The 13,261-nt window shown below is 59.7% G+C and overlaps 1 protein-coding gene across 1 annotated transcript in view; it reads left to right on the top strand.

Annotated features, from left to right (window-relative positions):
- Nucleotides 1-13,261, top strand: part of JAKMIP3 (Janus kinase and microtubule interacting protein 3) — an 80,941-nt gene that overhangs the window by 62,651 nt on the left and 5,029 nt on the right. The window contains exons 21-24 of the mRNA XM_034986387.1: nucleotides 989-1,046; nucleotides 1,125-1,218; nucleotides 3,047-3,650; nucleotides 3,783-4,781. Coding sequence (XP_034842278.1) covers nucleotides 989-1,046; nucleotides 1,125-1,218; nucleotides 3,047-3,472 — 578 coding nt within the window. The 3' untranslated portion in view covers nucleotides 3,473-3,650; nucleotides 3,783-4,781. The remainder of the gene's footprint in view (nucleotides 1-988; nucleotides 1,047-1,124; nucleotides 1,219-3,046; nucleotides 3,651-3,782; nucleotides 4,782-13,261) is intronic.

Here is a 13,261-nt window from a genome sequence, read left to right on the forward strand (position 1 = left end):
GGGGGGCTGAAGAGGGGGCTGCAGCTGGCACAGCAGGTGCGCCAGGGGGTGGGGGGGCAAAGAGGGGGCCAGGCGCTTCATCCGAGGAGCCCCACGGCCACACCCTCCCGTGGTAGTCACATCTCCGGTGGCCACACCCTCCCACGGCAGGCCCTTGTGCCACACTACCTGCCCCATCAGACCAGCCTCTGGGTGGCACATGCCCTCTCTTGGGTCTCCTGACTGCGAGGTCTCTAAGATGCCTCCCTTTCAACTGTAAGGACGTGGTGAAGGTGTGGTCTGGGCAGCTCGTGGGCTGGGGAGCAGCCCCTGGCCTTCTCTTGACCTTGGGCACTTTAGGACCTCAGGCTAATCCAGCTGGTTCACTTCTAGCAGCAGGTGAGGGACCCGGACATTAGACAGCCTCTGTTCCCGTGGGTGCCTGTGGGGCCCGGAAGGGGCCTTTACGGATGCGTTCTGTGTTCAGAACACCCCAAATACAAAGGCTCCACTTGCAAAGTCAGGTAAATTAGTGACCCAGGCTTTACTGTGAATGTTTGGGTAACGTCTGACCAGAGCATCAGTCAGCTGCCAGGACACTCGCTGCGAGATTCAGGGTGGTCAGTGTGAGGACCACACCTGTGGGCCCGTCTTTCCCATCAGACAGGCTGTGGCCAGAGCTCGGCTGCTTCTAGGGTCCAGGCATCCAGGTCCAGCGAGGATGTGCAAATTTGCATCTCATGGACCTGGTCTACCAACGTGAACACTTCAAGCACGGGCTCACCTTCACAAGGGAGTCCTTCCTGGGACAGCTTCGTGACTTGTGGCGGCCCTTCACGCTGCTGCTGGTGACATCTGGGAAGGGTGTGAATCAATTCCTGGGGTTTCCAGCACACGGTTTATGATCTGAAGTTGTAGGGGCGGGAGGAGCAGAGCGGACGAATGAGGAAGGCTGTGTCCGCCAGGGAAACCGAGGCGAGGCAAGCTGCCACCCTGCTCGGCCATGGCTGCCGAGCGGTGAGCAGTCGCAGAGAGAGGACAGCCAGGCTCCCGGTGACTCGCTCCCGGTGCCAGCTGGCAGTGGCTCTGTGACTCGTCCAACACATAAATGAACAAACACCTTGGTTCCCAAATATTCTGATGAGTGAAGATTTTCCTCCTTTAACATTGCAGAGAATTAAAGAGTTAGAAGAAAGAATAGAAGGTCAGAAGAGGCAAATAAAGGAACTGGAGGAAAAGGTAACATACGTGTGCATTTTGGGGTCTGTTTTGTTCACGGGAAGTTGTGCCGGTTAGCACGCTCTGGGGCGTGGGGCGATGGTGAACAGGAAACCGAGCCGCCTCACGGGGGCTGCGTCTCTCCCAGACTCAGTTTCCCTGGCTGTAGCAGTGGGAACTGGGCCGTCGACCTAGAGTCCTTGTAGGGCTGGTGATCGTGCTGACGTATAGGATTCCTCCACGTTCACCAAGCGGTTGGTCTAAAAGTTAAGTTCCAGAAAGGCCAGATTTTCCTCTTGAAAGCAGGTCGTCTGTCCAACACCAGTCTCTGGTTTCTGGGCCTTAATGCACCTGCTTTGGGGTTAGGATACTCAGGTGCTGGCGTGCAGTAAGTTTGGGGCCTGGGGCGGACCAGCTGCTTCTTTTCCCAGACCCCCAGCCCTGCCAGGCGTGGAGTCACAGGGGTTCTGTCCATTCAGCCCAATTAGGCCCTCCCTAAATCGACATGCCCAGTGTGCCCAGAGGGAACACTCTTCCTGTGGGGTTTGCTTAGTTTGGGGGCCATTCTTTCTCTGTGATTTAGGGATGTTTTCATATCTCTGTGGTCACGCTGTTGTTCGGTTCTTGGGGTGGATCTCGCCAAATGACCAGCTCCCCACTGGGTGCTGGGTGAAGCGGCCAGTGGGGCCACCTCCCAGCCTTGTCTCTTCTGGAAAGAGCAGGAGGCTGCTGCTGGCTCCGGAGCCCCGCAGGCAGCACGGCCTCCTTCCCAGGAAGAGGCCGCAGGAGAGAGTGGCCCCTCCCAGTGGCCGCCTGCCACACCCCACCCACCCCTGCTCCTCAGTGACACCTGCCCCTTCCCTGGACCCTTTACTGTCATCTGCCCAGCGGTCATCATGCCCTGAGCGCCCGTGAGCAGCCCCTAGAACCACGCAGTGTGGGAAGCAGGGAGGCGTTCCGGCAAATAAGATTTGCTGCCGTGTGGACGCTGACCCGGGGGAACAGGCCGGAGGGGCAGGGGCGCTGTGCTCAGGGTCCAGCCTCACCGTGCGGCGGCCGTCTCTCCCCCGCAAATAAACGTCTGTTTCCCTTTGCATCTTCACGGGAGAGCCTTGTGCGTATGAAGCACCTGGCTTTTAACCGCCGGGTGTGAATTACCATGGCTGTGCCACTGCCGAGTTGGCTGCACCCCCCCCCTGCCGCCGCCCCCCCCCCCGATGCCACGGGAGGCTTCCGTGTGGCATCTGTGCAGGCTGCTGGCTCTTTTTTCTTTTTTAAGATTTTATTTATTTATTTGAGAGAGAGAATGAGAGACAGAGAGCGTGAGAGGGAGGAGGGTCAGAGGGAGAAGCAGACTCCCTGCTGAGCAGGGACCCCGATGCGGGACTCGATCCCGGGACTCCAGGATCATGACCTGAGCCGAAGGCAGTCGCTTAACCAACTGAGCCACCCAGGCGCCCCAGGCTGCTGGCTCTTTACCACCTACTGTGGGGCCGGGACCGACGCCTTGTCGGGGCTCTGGGTTTGCCCGCCCTCGGAATGTCCTTGCACAAGACCCCATCCTCACTCTCCGGCCGCGAGGGTCGTGAGCATCAGCTCCACAGAGGGTGCAGAGGCGGCGGGCGGACGCGCATGAGTGTGGGTGCGGGGGCAGCGCTGTCCTCACGCCCCAGGGGGCACGCGTGCGCCTCGTCCACGCCCGAGCCTGGTGGAGGCGCGTCTCGTTGTGTCTGCGGCCACGTCCTTTCTTGCCAGAGCTGTACAAACTCTTTTTCTCTCTCTTCCCTCCATGTCTCTGCCCTCCCCGTCCCTTTTCAGTTTCTATTTTTGTTCTTATTTTTCTCCTTAGCTTTCATTCTGTGGTCATAGCTCGCCCGGCCCCCACACGGTGAGTATTTCATCGCTGGCGCCCTCTGGCCAGGGTCCCGCCCGCCCCCCAGGGGCCAGCGGGGGCTCCCCGCACTCGAGCTGCCCGCGTGCTGTCGGAAGCCCAAGGCGTGTCCAGAGGGCTGTTCCAAATCCAGGGCCAGGATTCAGGGGCCGGTCAGAGGGCTTGAGGGGGCTTGCCCCTCTTGAGCGGGAAGGAGCGGAGGAACCCCCAGGTGCGCCTACCTGGCGGGAGTCGCGCACGCGCTCCGCTTCCCTGCTTCTGTGGCCTCGGCAGGAAGCAGCGCTGGAGAGCGCGGTCCTCTCGCGTTCTTGTCCTTTTCCACTGGCGCGGAGGACAAGCTGGGCTTACACTGCAGACTCGCCCAGAAGTGCCGGGCTTCCGTGATACGCGGGTCTCATTCACAGACGTGAAACCAGTCATGCTCAGCCGTGGTGCCATTACTGAGGCTTTAGACCAGGGCCACATGCAAAGGCCTGACCACTGCTTCCTTCCGACATAAGATGAGAGGACCAGCAGCGCTGGCCTCGCCATCCTGCTCAGCCCGTGCCCCGCCCTTCCGAGGGTGTGTAGGAGGCTCCCCTCGGGGCAGCAGCATCCTCTCCCTCTCCCTGGCCCCACCCCCGCCCCCTCCCTCCAGCCCCTTCCTCTCCCGAGAAGCCTCCCTGACCTGTGTCCTGAATCTCATTTCTTCCAGTCTCCAGAGGAGCCAGACCCCTTTCCTCCAGCTGGACCAGAGAGCAGTGGGTGCCTGGGCGGCAAAACAAGATGCCCCATCCGGTCCCTGAAGCCCCAAGAGGATCTGGTCTCTGGGGACCCCATCCCGTCGAGGAAGAGGGAGAAAGGGGGGCTTTGAGCACCACTGAGCGGGCAACTGCCCACTCTGATGAGCCAGAATTAGAACTAGTTTTTGACTGGGGCTCCTCTGGAAGAGGCCTGGTCTTGGCTGCTGGACCCTGGGGTCCCTCCTTGGGACGCAGCCTCCTGATCCCGGTGACAGGGATGCACAAGTTCCCTGCTGAGCAGGTGCAAAGAGCTGCTTCTGTGCAGGAGCATCCATAGCCCTACACTCCCACCTCATGGCCCCTCAATCGCGCAACACACATCTCGGATGAACCGATCAGGAAGAACACAGGCAGCCCATAAAAGGACACAGCGAAGCCTGTGACCACAGAGGTGATCCTCATTCAGGGAAGCCCAGATGGGTCGTGGGGGATGTTCCGAGGACGGCTTCCCCGACCCCTCAGGTGGCCCGTGAGGACTCGCCCACTTGGGGTCCTGTGCACCTCTGGCCGGCACACCCTCGCCTGGTTTTAAGATGCTGTTGCCTTGGGCGCTCGTGTGGGGGCCGCACGCACCGTGACATCAACCTCGCCTTCCAGGCCACCCTGAACCACACGGAGGAACACGGTGGGAGTGAGCGGGACTGAGGAGCATGACAGCGGGAGGTGGGACGAGAGAGCGCCCCGACCCCCACTGGAGAGGGGCCTGGCTTTCCTGGAATGCAGACGCCCGGGGCACCTGGAGCAGCTCCTCACCCCCTGCCCGGAGGCCGTGTCCTGCAGGCGAGCTGCATGGGGCTGGAGCTGCCCCGTGCAGGGCTCCGGCCTCTGCCCTCAGGGGCCCATGTGAGGGCAGCCACACACCCGAGGTCCTGCAGACACGAGAAGGGAGCCGGTGTCCAGGTGGCGAGCAGGTAAGTGCCCCCATCCGCCCATGGGAGACCCCGTTTCCCCTCCCCGCTGTTTGGGGCTCTCGTGGGGCGTGGATGCACCTCCTTCTGGCCTCATCTGATCCTGCTTAGTCCAGTGTGGTCCCCGTGGAGGTGTAAGTTCAGTTTGCTGGGACCTGCCCTGCAGTGGGAGCCCTGGGTGTCTGTCCAGGCTCCCTTCCCACCACCACCCCTGGACCAGAGTCTGCTCCCTGATGGGCATCCCTGTGTGGACTCTTCAGGGGCCCTCATGTGCTGACCCTGTATGGACCTCCTGGCCCAGGCCCAGGACACTTCCCCCAGGCCCCTGAGCATGTGCTGTGGGGACAGCCCTGCACTTCAAGGTTCGAGGGTGGTCTCATCTCCCCACAGTGAAGAACTATCCTAATGTGCTCCAGCCCCTCTGGGGTCTACTGGCCAGCCCTGCCCACCTCCACCCCCCGAAACTTTGAAAAAGAGAAGCTTCCTCCTTTATTCTGCAGAGCAATCCCCCTTCTCCTCCTGAGCCGCAGCCCCCAGGCTGCCCTCCCCTTCAGGCACAGTCATGAGCTTGGCCTCCTGGCCCCTCACCTCCTCTCCCTGCCCGTCCCCCCACCCTGCCCCCCAGGCTAGGAGGCCGCAGGAGGATCAGGCCCAGAAGGGGCACTCCGGGGCTGAGGCCTCCATTTCCAGCAGAGTCTCCTGAGTGGGGGTGCTTATGTGGGGCTTGGTGACGTGCTGCCGGGGGCTGAACAGTTTGCACCTCTGCGTCTGCAGGCTGGCGATGGGGGACCCCACCCGGGGCTGCTCAATGCCCTCGGAGCTGTGAGCAGGTCGCCCCTGTTGGGGGGCCCAGGGCCAGGAAAGCAGGGTCTCAGGGAGCAAGTGCTGGGCAGACACAGCTTCCCTGGGGAGCCTTTGGGCTGCCCCTCGGTGGCCTCGGGGCCTGGATGGGGCTCCCAGGGTGCTCACAGTGGGGCAGCCTCAGCTTGGGGCTGGTGGGGCGCGGAGGCAGCACCAGACACACTGCACAGCAGCCCCCTCGTGGGGGTCAGGCACCCTGAGAGGTGTGCAGGCATGGAGCCCAGAGGGAAGCACGCCTCCCCTCCGCCCAGCCACCCGGGGTCAGGGAGAGCATTCTCCAACACTCACCGCAGTAGGAAACAGTGTCTGAAACGGTGGCACCAGGCTGGCCCGTCACGTGGCAGAAACAGGAGCTCCGACAGCCTGATGTCTGTGTGCGGTGGCCCTGGGGCTGGCTCTTTCTCTGATGGCCGGGGTAGCCCCAGGCACTGCGCCGAGTGAGAGCATGTCCGTACATTTTATCACAGGTGACGGCAGTGCCTGCCGGGCTCTGCACGCCCTGGTGTCCTAACTAGTAAATACGTGGGGAGAGGCCCCTGAGACCGCAGATGTCCTGCTTCTCCATAAGCTTCTGCGCACTGAGGTTGGCGCCTGTCAGCAGCCTTCCTGCAGCTGTGTGACCGCGGGGCCCTAACGGGGTTTCCTGGGCCCCCATCACCGCTGTTTTATTCCATTCTCTGAAGAAAACCCATCCCTGTCCTTCCATTCCTTTCTTTATGCAGTTATTCACGCCAGTGCAAACTCAGGCATATTTAATTTATTCTGTGGGTTACAACCCAACACTATCACTAATTATTTTCCTGGCAGGTTGTTCCAGCTTGAGCCACTGAGCGCACATTCACATGACTCCTGTGTCCCCTTGACACGCCCCGTCTGCTGAGTGAGCTCGTTCCTACTTTCTGCCACCCTAGGACAGGCTTGTATTGTCCCTGCCCCAAGGAGCACCTTCCTCCAGTTGCAGGATGGCATTTAGGGACCGACTTCACTGGGTGCTGGGTGTGCTCTTGCCTGGGGCTGGGTGGGTGGCATTATCTCTAGGCCATCCTAAGGGAGGAACATGGGAGTATTCATGCACACGCACATGCCTGTGCGTATTTCTGCATCCATCCGTCTATCATCCATCCATCCCTCCATCTATCATCTATCCATCCATCCATCCATCCATCCATCCATCCATCATCCATCCATCCATCCATCCATCATCTGTCCATCCATCATCCATCCAGTATCTATCCATCCATCTATCCATCATCTATCCATCCATCCATCCATCCATCCATCCATCCATCCATCATCTATCCATCTATCCATTCATCCATCTATCATCTATCTATCCATCCATCCATCCGTCTATCATACATCCGTCCATTTATCCATCCATCTATCATCCATCCATCCGTCCGTCCATCCATCCATCCATCCATCTATCATACATCCATCCTCCATTTGTCCATCCACCCATCCACCCATCATCCATCCATCCATCTGTCCATCTATCATCCATCTGTCCATCCATCCATCTGTCCATCTGTCATCTATCTATCCATCATCCATCCATCCATCTGTCCATCATCTATCCATCCATCCATCCATTTGTCTATTCATCTATCCATCTATCTATCGATTGATCATCTATCACTATCTGTTATAAACTGTGAGTTCATAATGATACCTCCAATTCCAGGCCAACAAGTCAAGTTCCATTCCAACCCCCCCGCCATTATCTGTAATTCCTTTCTTTGGGTCCCACTTTATACACTGCATGTCCTCACGTGCTCAGCCCCAGTGTACACATGGAGCAGCTTCACAGTTGCTGACCACGTACCCTGTGGGAAACATCTGCCAACTAGGGTGACTGACCCTGTGCACAGCCCTTTTCAGCCTGTGGCATCCAGACAAATACTGTTTTCCAACAGTAAGTATTTCCAGACTTAGCTCAGCTCTCTTCTTCCCCACCTCTCCCAGTGTGGCTGTGCTGTCCATTTGTCTCAGCTTGGGTTCCTGTCCCGCTTCGCCACATACTGACTTTTGTTTTATTTACACTCAGTAAGGTTCATTGTCCGTGCTGGACAGTTCTCTGGGCTTTGGGCCATGCGTGTGCCCACCACAGTGCTGATACAAGACAGTGCCACCAGCCTCAACTCCGTCTTGTGCCCCCTGCAGTCATCCTTGCAGTCACCCCACCCCTGCCCCTGCAGTCACCCCTGTGATCACTCCACCCCCACCCCTGCAGTCACCCCACCCCCACAATCATCCCATCCCCACCCCTGCAGTCACCCCACCCCTATCCCTGCAGTCACCTCACTGCCACCCCCACCCCTGCAGTCACCCCACCCTCACCCTGCAGTCACCCCTGTGGTCACCCCACCCCTACCCCTATAGTCACCCCAGCCCTACCCTTGCAGTCACCCCTGTGTTTACCCCACCCCCACCCCTGCAGTCACCCCACCCCCACCCCACCCCCACCCTGCAGCCATCTCACCCCCACCCAACCCCTTAGTGTTCGACCTAAGAAAACTTTGCTTGATTCAAATCACAAGTCTTTTCTCCCATGTTTCTTCTAGAATCACATGGCTTGATGTCTGGCACTTATATCCAGGACTGGTTCCGAGTCCATTTTGGCACATGGGGCATGGTCTGGGTCAAAGCACGTGTTTTGCCTGCGGTCGTCCATCCCTTGCTCCGTCCACCCCTTTGTGAAGAGCTCTTCCCCTTTTGGTTAAAATCTGTCTGCTTGGCTTGTCCAAGTCCCATCCTGGCTGGAGTGTCCTCCCCAGGTCCGGGGGACAGGGTCGCTGCCTGCTGGTGCCCCCCCACGCTGGCCGTGCCCCTCAGCCTGGTCAACCCCCACTGGTTCCTGGGGCTGAGGCCAGATCTCAGGGCCATGCCTGCCCCGCTCCAGGTCTGTAGGCCCGACATGGGTGACATTAACTGTCAGCAGACCCAGATTTACCGCTGCCCGCTAGCAGGGGCATGCCTCCAAGCCTGGTTGCGGATTGTATGTGGCATCCCAGGTGGGCCCCAAAGGATGGCCGTGTGGTTGGTCTTGAAATGCAGGGAGAGGCTGCTCTCTTCCACAGTCCATCCAGAGTTAATGACCATTGTGTGCATATAGAACAGGAAATTGCATTTAAAAATACCTGTCCATATCTATAATTCTTCCGTGAGAACCCAATGACATTTTTTCTTCAAATTTGCTCGTTTATTTATCTATGGAGCAAAAGATAGGATGTTTATGTTTCCTCATAGAAGGTCCATCCAAGTGTAAGCAGCTAGCTCTTTGAGACTTTTTGTTCCGGGGGCTGGTGGCTGAGTTCAGAGGGTCGCTGTCCTCAGGTGCTGCCTGTCTGTCTTGGGAGCAGCGACAGGGCACCTGCCGAGGTGGTAGAGCCCCTCAGACTAGTGCTAGGCACCAAAGGGCCCTGCCTCGGCACCTGCCAGGGAGCTCTGTCAGCCCGGACTTCCACCCCAGGTGGAAATCAGAGCCCACGGTGTACCTGTTCGATGGCAGGTGACAAGCCTGGGCAACCTCCCACATGTGCAGCCACGGTGTGGCCACATCTGTGTGTCAGAATGAGCCAGCTTGAAGGTCACTGCTGTTGTGCAGAATTGTGCTAGTCCCAAGACTGGCTCACACCACACTCTTGCCACTGGTCCCGGAATGGTCCAGCAGGTATTCTGTTCTTTGTAACATCTGTGGATACACTGACTTCTAACCACAGGCCGGTCCCATCCCCTGCCCCCTTCCCACGAGGTAACTGCCGTCTGGGCCGCGGTGCATCACCCCCGTGCGGAGCTTTGTGCCAGACACCTGTGTTTCTAAAAGATACAATTTTTATTGTTTTGTAAGTCATTATAAAGGGAGGCATCGTGCTTTATGTACTTTTGGACACATTTTGCACTTATTATCCTCGTGCTAAGATTCACCAGTGATTGGCGGGTGCCTGTCTACTTGTGGGTGTTATGACTTCTTCCTGGGACTTCCTGCTGGATGCTTGGGGCTTGCTTTTGTGAAGCTCGTTGATGTTGGAGATTCTCCTGGGTGTCCACTTAGGAGTCAAGATGCTGGGTCATCGGAATCCAAACGCTCAGCCTGAGGACGCACTGCCAAATTCTCTTCTGGTCCATGTTGGGTTCAGACCAATTTATTTTTGTTCTTTGCTCAGAACCCCCTGTTTTTACCTTGTTGTGTAAGGTTTTCTCTGACGTTACTAGATTCGCTCACAGTCTCAGGCAGACCGAAGACTGAAGAGCTGGCTTGCAGCCAGCGGTTTCCCCTCCCCCTGCTCTGTTGTCTCGTCCATTTTCCCAGCCATCGGCTCATGGCCTGCAGCCAGCTATCTAGTCATCCAGAACGTTACCACCTCAGTGAAAGCAATAATGGATCTTTTCAGTGGAATGACCATGAGGCCATTAATAACAGATGCCATTATTAGAGAGGTCCGTGTCAGAGAAGATAGGTGCATGTCCCCTTCCAGGGCTGTGGGAGCAGCTGCTTGTAACCTTGATTGGAAACAAAACCGAGCACCGATGCAGAATGAGGCAGGAAGTGTGTGCACAGGTGTGAGCCTGTGTGCATGCCTGTGCACTGTGTGTGTGTGGTGTGTGTGTGGTCAGGCAGAGACCTAGGAACCCGGGCAGTGGCTTCTATACCCACACCAACCAACGTGACTGTGTGTGTGGCTTCTATACCCACATCACCAACGGGACTGTGTGTGTGGACTTTGTGCGGTCCATGTGTGAGGACAAGAGACAAGTGGGACAGGACTGGGCTGGCTTCTAAGCACTCTCTGGCCGCTACCTGGAGGGCATGGCCCTGGTGACTCCTGGGCGGATGTGCATCTGGGGGTTCCACGTGCTCAGGTGGTTGGAAGGCGGGTGGTGCTGTCAGTGCCTACCTTGGCCAGTCCCTGCACCGTGAACACAGCACAGAAGCCTCCTGCCCTGTCCCCGCCTTTGGAATTACGCCCCCCACCATGACCCCCAGGTATAGCCTCTCGCTGGAGTGGTTCCCTTGACAAGCAGGGGTAGGGGCTTATGGGGGACCACGGGTAGGACAGGCTCCACTCTCCCCACTGGCGGAGCATGGTAAATGGCAGAAGCCCGGCACCCGTGGACTGTGGCGCTTTGTCCCCCTGCACTTGGTGCTCCCTGCCCTCTGGGGCTGCAGGCACATGTCCTGGGTGCTGCGGAGAGCTGAGTGCCTTGGGCTGTGGGTGCACCGCCCTGAGGTCAGCGAGGGCCCAGCCTGCCGTGGCGCCAGCCGGCCACACCCCGTTGGTGCTCTGGGCTTCAGGACACACAGCGCTGATGCAGCCGGTGGGGCCCCTCTGCCCCAGGCCTCAGGAGTCACAGAGGTGCCGAGGCCATGGGGGGCTTAGCGGGTGAGAAGCAGAGCAGGCGGTGGGCTTGCTGCTAAGGGGCTGGTGCCCACCAGCCCAGCTGTGGGGCCACACACAGCCTGTGGGGGCGCCTCCCCTGTGATGGCAAGTGTTGGGGGAGATCAGAGATCACTGCCCTGAAGCTCACCTCCCAAGCCAGCCTGTGCTTGTTTCCAGCAGGGGAGCAGCCTCCCCTGGCCAGCCTGCATGGGCCCCTTTCTCCTTGCTGTCTCCTTTGGCTGGCTGCACAGGGGCCCCACCTCCTGCCCCCCGACACCCACCTCACCTCCCATTCTCACCTGGATGGGTGGCTCGGGCATGGCCTCTCTCGTGCTCAGCGCTCCCTTTGGCTTGGTCTGCTCCAGGGCCCCTGCCCCTGCCCAGGGGGACCCCTGCCCTGCTGGCTCCTGGCTGATGCTCTGGCTCTCTGGAGAAGGGGGCTCAGTGGAGGCTGCCAGGGGCTCGGACAGGCATGGGCCCACTGGCCAGCATGCCCCTCCATGGCCAGACTTCACCTCCAGGGCACTGGGCTGGGACTCAGGGTCCTGGGGACTGTGGGAGGTTGGTCCTGCGAGGCCAGGGGCCTTGCTTACCTTTGGAGGTTCCATCTGAGACACACAGCCAGTGTGGACAGACAGGGGGTGGCCTGGTGGGAGCTCTGGAGCCTCTGGCCTTGCCCGGCCTGTGAGGGAGACAGGGATGGTCTGGACATGGATGAGGCCAGGATCCCCCCCTCCGCCAGGGTTCCTCTGTGATTTCAGCTCTGTGGCCAGTGGACCCACTGTGGTGCCCCCTGCCCTGCCTCCCCCTCCCACGAGCTTCGGGACCACTTCCATACGCCTAGGGTGGGCCAAGCTTGGGGGAGGGGTGATGAGAAATAGTCCCAGGCCAGTGCCTCAACAACTGAGATAAGGGGGTGTCCTGTCCTGTCCAGCGTGGCTCAGTGCCCGTCTCCACTCTGGTCCCGGCATCCATTCCTCTCTAGGCCAGCCGGTCTGGCTTGCCTGACTGCCAAGGTCCTTGGGGGTCAGCGGGGCCAGGGTCCCTGTCAGCCCCGGCAGAGGGAGGCCATCAGGAGAAGAGGCAGGAACTCAAGTCCACCGAAACGCCCCCGGCCGTGGCGCACCCCGGGAGAGCCTGGTTCCAGGGTGGGGCCGGCCTGGGGTCTGCTCTTCGGGCAGTCCGGCAGGTGCTGAGGCAGGGGGGCGTGGGCCCCACCTTGAGAACTGCTGAGTTTCTGGCCGGAGGAGTCTGTACAAGCACCTGGGGCTGGGCCGCGAGCAGACCGTTTTCCATCTTGGCTGCGGGTGACGCCTTCTTCGGTTGTGAGGCGCTCTGGGATTTAGTGGCCTCCTGGCCCCTTTCCAGCAGCATCTGTGGTCTCGCCAGCGGTGCGGGCCGCGACCATCTGCGTGGGGTTCAGGGCAAGCCGCCATCAGGGAACGTGGCGGCAGCTTCGGAGCCAGCAGGCCTGGGTTCGGGTCCTGCCGCTGCCCTGAGTCACGCGGCCACACCGGGTCAGGTGACCGCTGCCACCTCGGCCTCCTCGAGGTGTGGGAGTCAGCGGGTAATGCGTTGTCCTGCTCAGGGTTCCCGGAGCCGCAGAACCGGCGGGATGTGTCCGTGCCTCTCTCCATCGGCCTGTCTGGAGAGAGGGGATTATTGTGACGACCTGGCTCACAGTTACGGAGCCTGAGAAGTCCAGAGACCTGCGTTCGGCAGCCTGTGGACCCAGGAGGCCTCAGGCGCCAAGGCAGCCTGAGTCCCCGGGTCTGAGACCCAGGAGAGCCGACACCGTGAATTCCCGTCCAGGGAGAGCCCATGTTGCAGCCCAAGCCTGAGGGTGGGAAAAGGCCACTTTCCAGCTCAGTCAGGCAGCAGGTGTCCCTCTTAGCCAACCCTTTGGTTCTAGTCAGGCCTTCGCCTGATTGGATGAGGCCCACCCGCACCGGGCGGCGGTGGGGGCCGGCAGTCTGCTTTACTCAGCCTGCAGATTCAGGTGCTGATCTCATCCAGAAGCACCTCACAGACTCACCCAGGATAATGTTAGCACCGGTGGCCCATCAAGGACATGCATGAAATTAACCTCCGCAGCATTCGAGTGTCCTGGGGCCACGTCCTCACCCGTGACCCGCTCCGTGACAGGGCCGCTGCCCTTCTGGTGTGCTTACCAGGCCACCCCCGAGTCAAAGCCTCAGGAGGAGACCCAGAGCAGGGCGTGGTGTGAGTGGGGATGGCCCC

This window comes from Mirounga leonina, unplaced genomic scaffold (genome assembly GCF_011800145.1).
Source record: "Mirounga leonina isolate KUSES-001 unplaced genomic scaffold, KU_Mleo_1.0 Mir_114, whole genome shotgun sequence".
Taxonomy (NCBI): Eukaryota; Metazoa; Chordata; class Mammalia; order Carnivora; family Phocidae; genus Mirounga; species Mirounga leonina.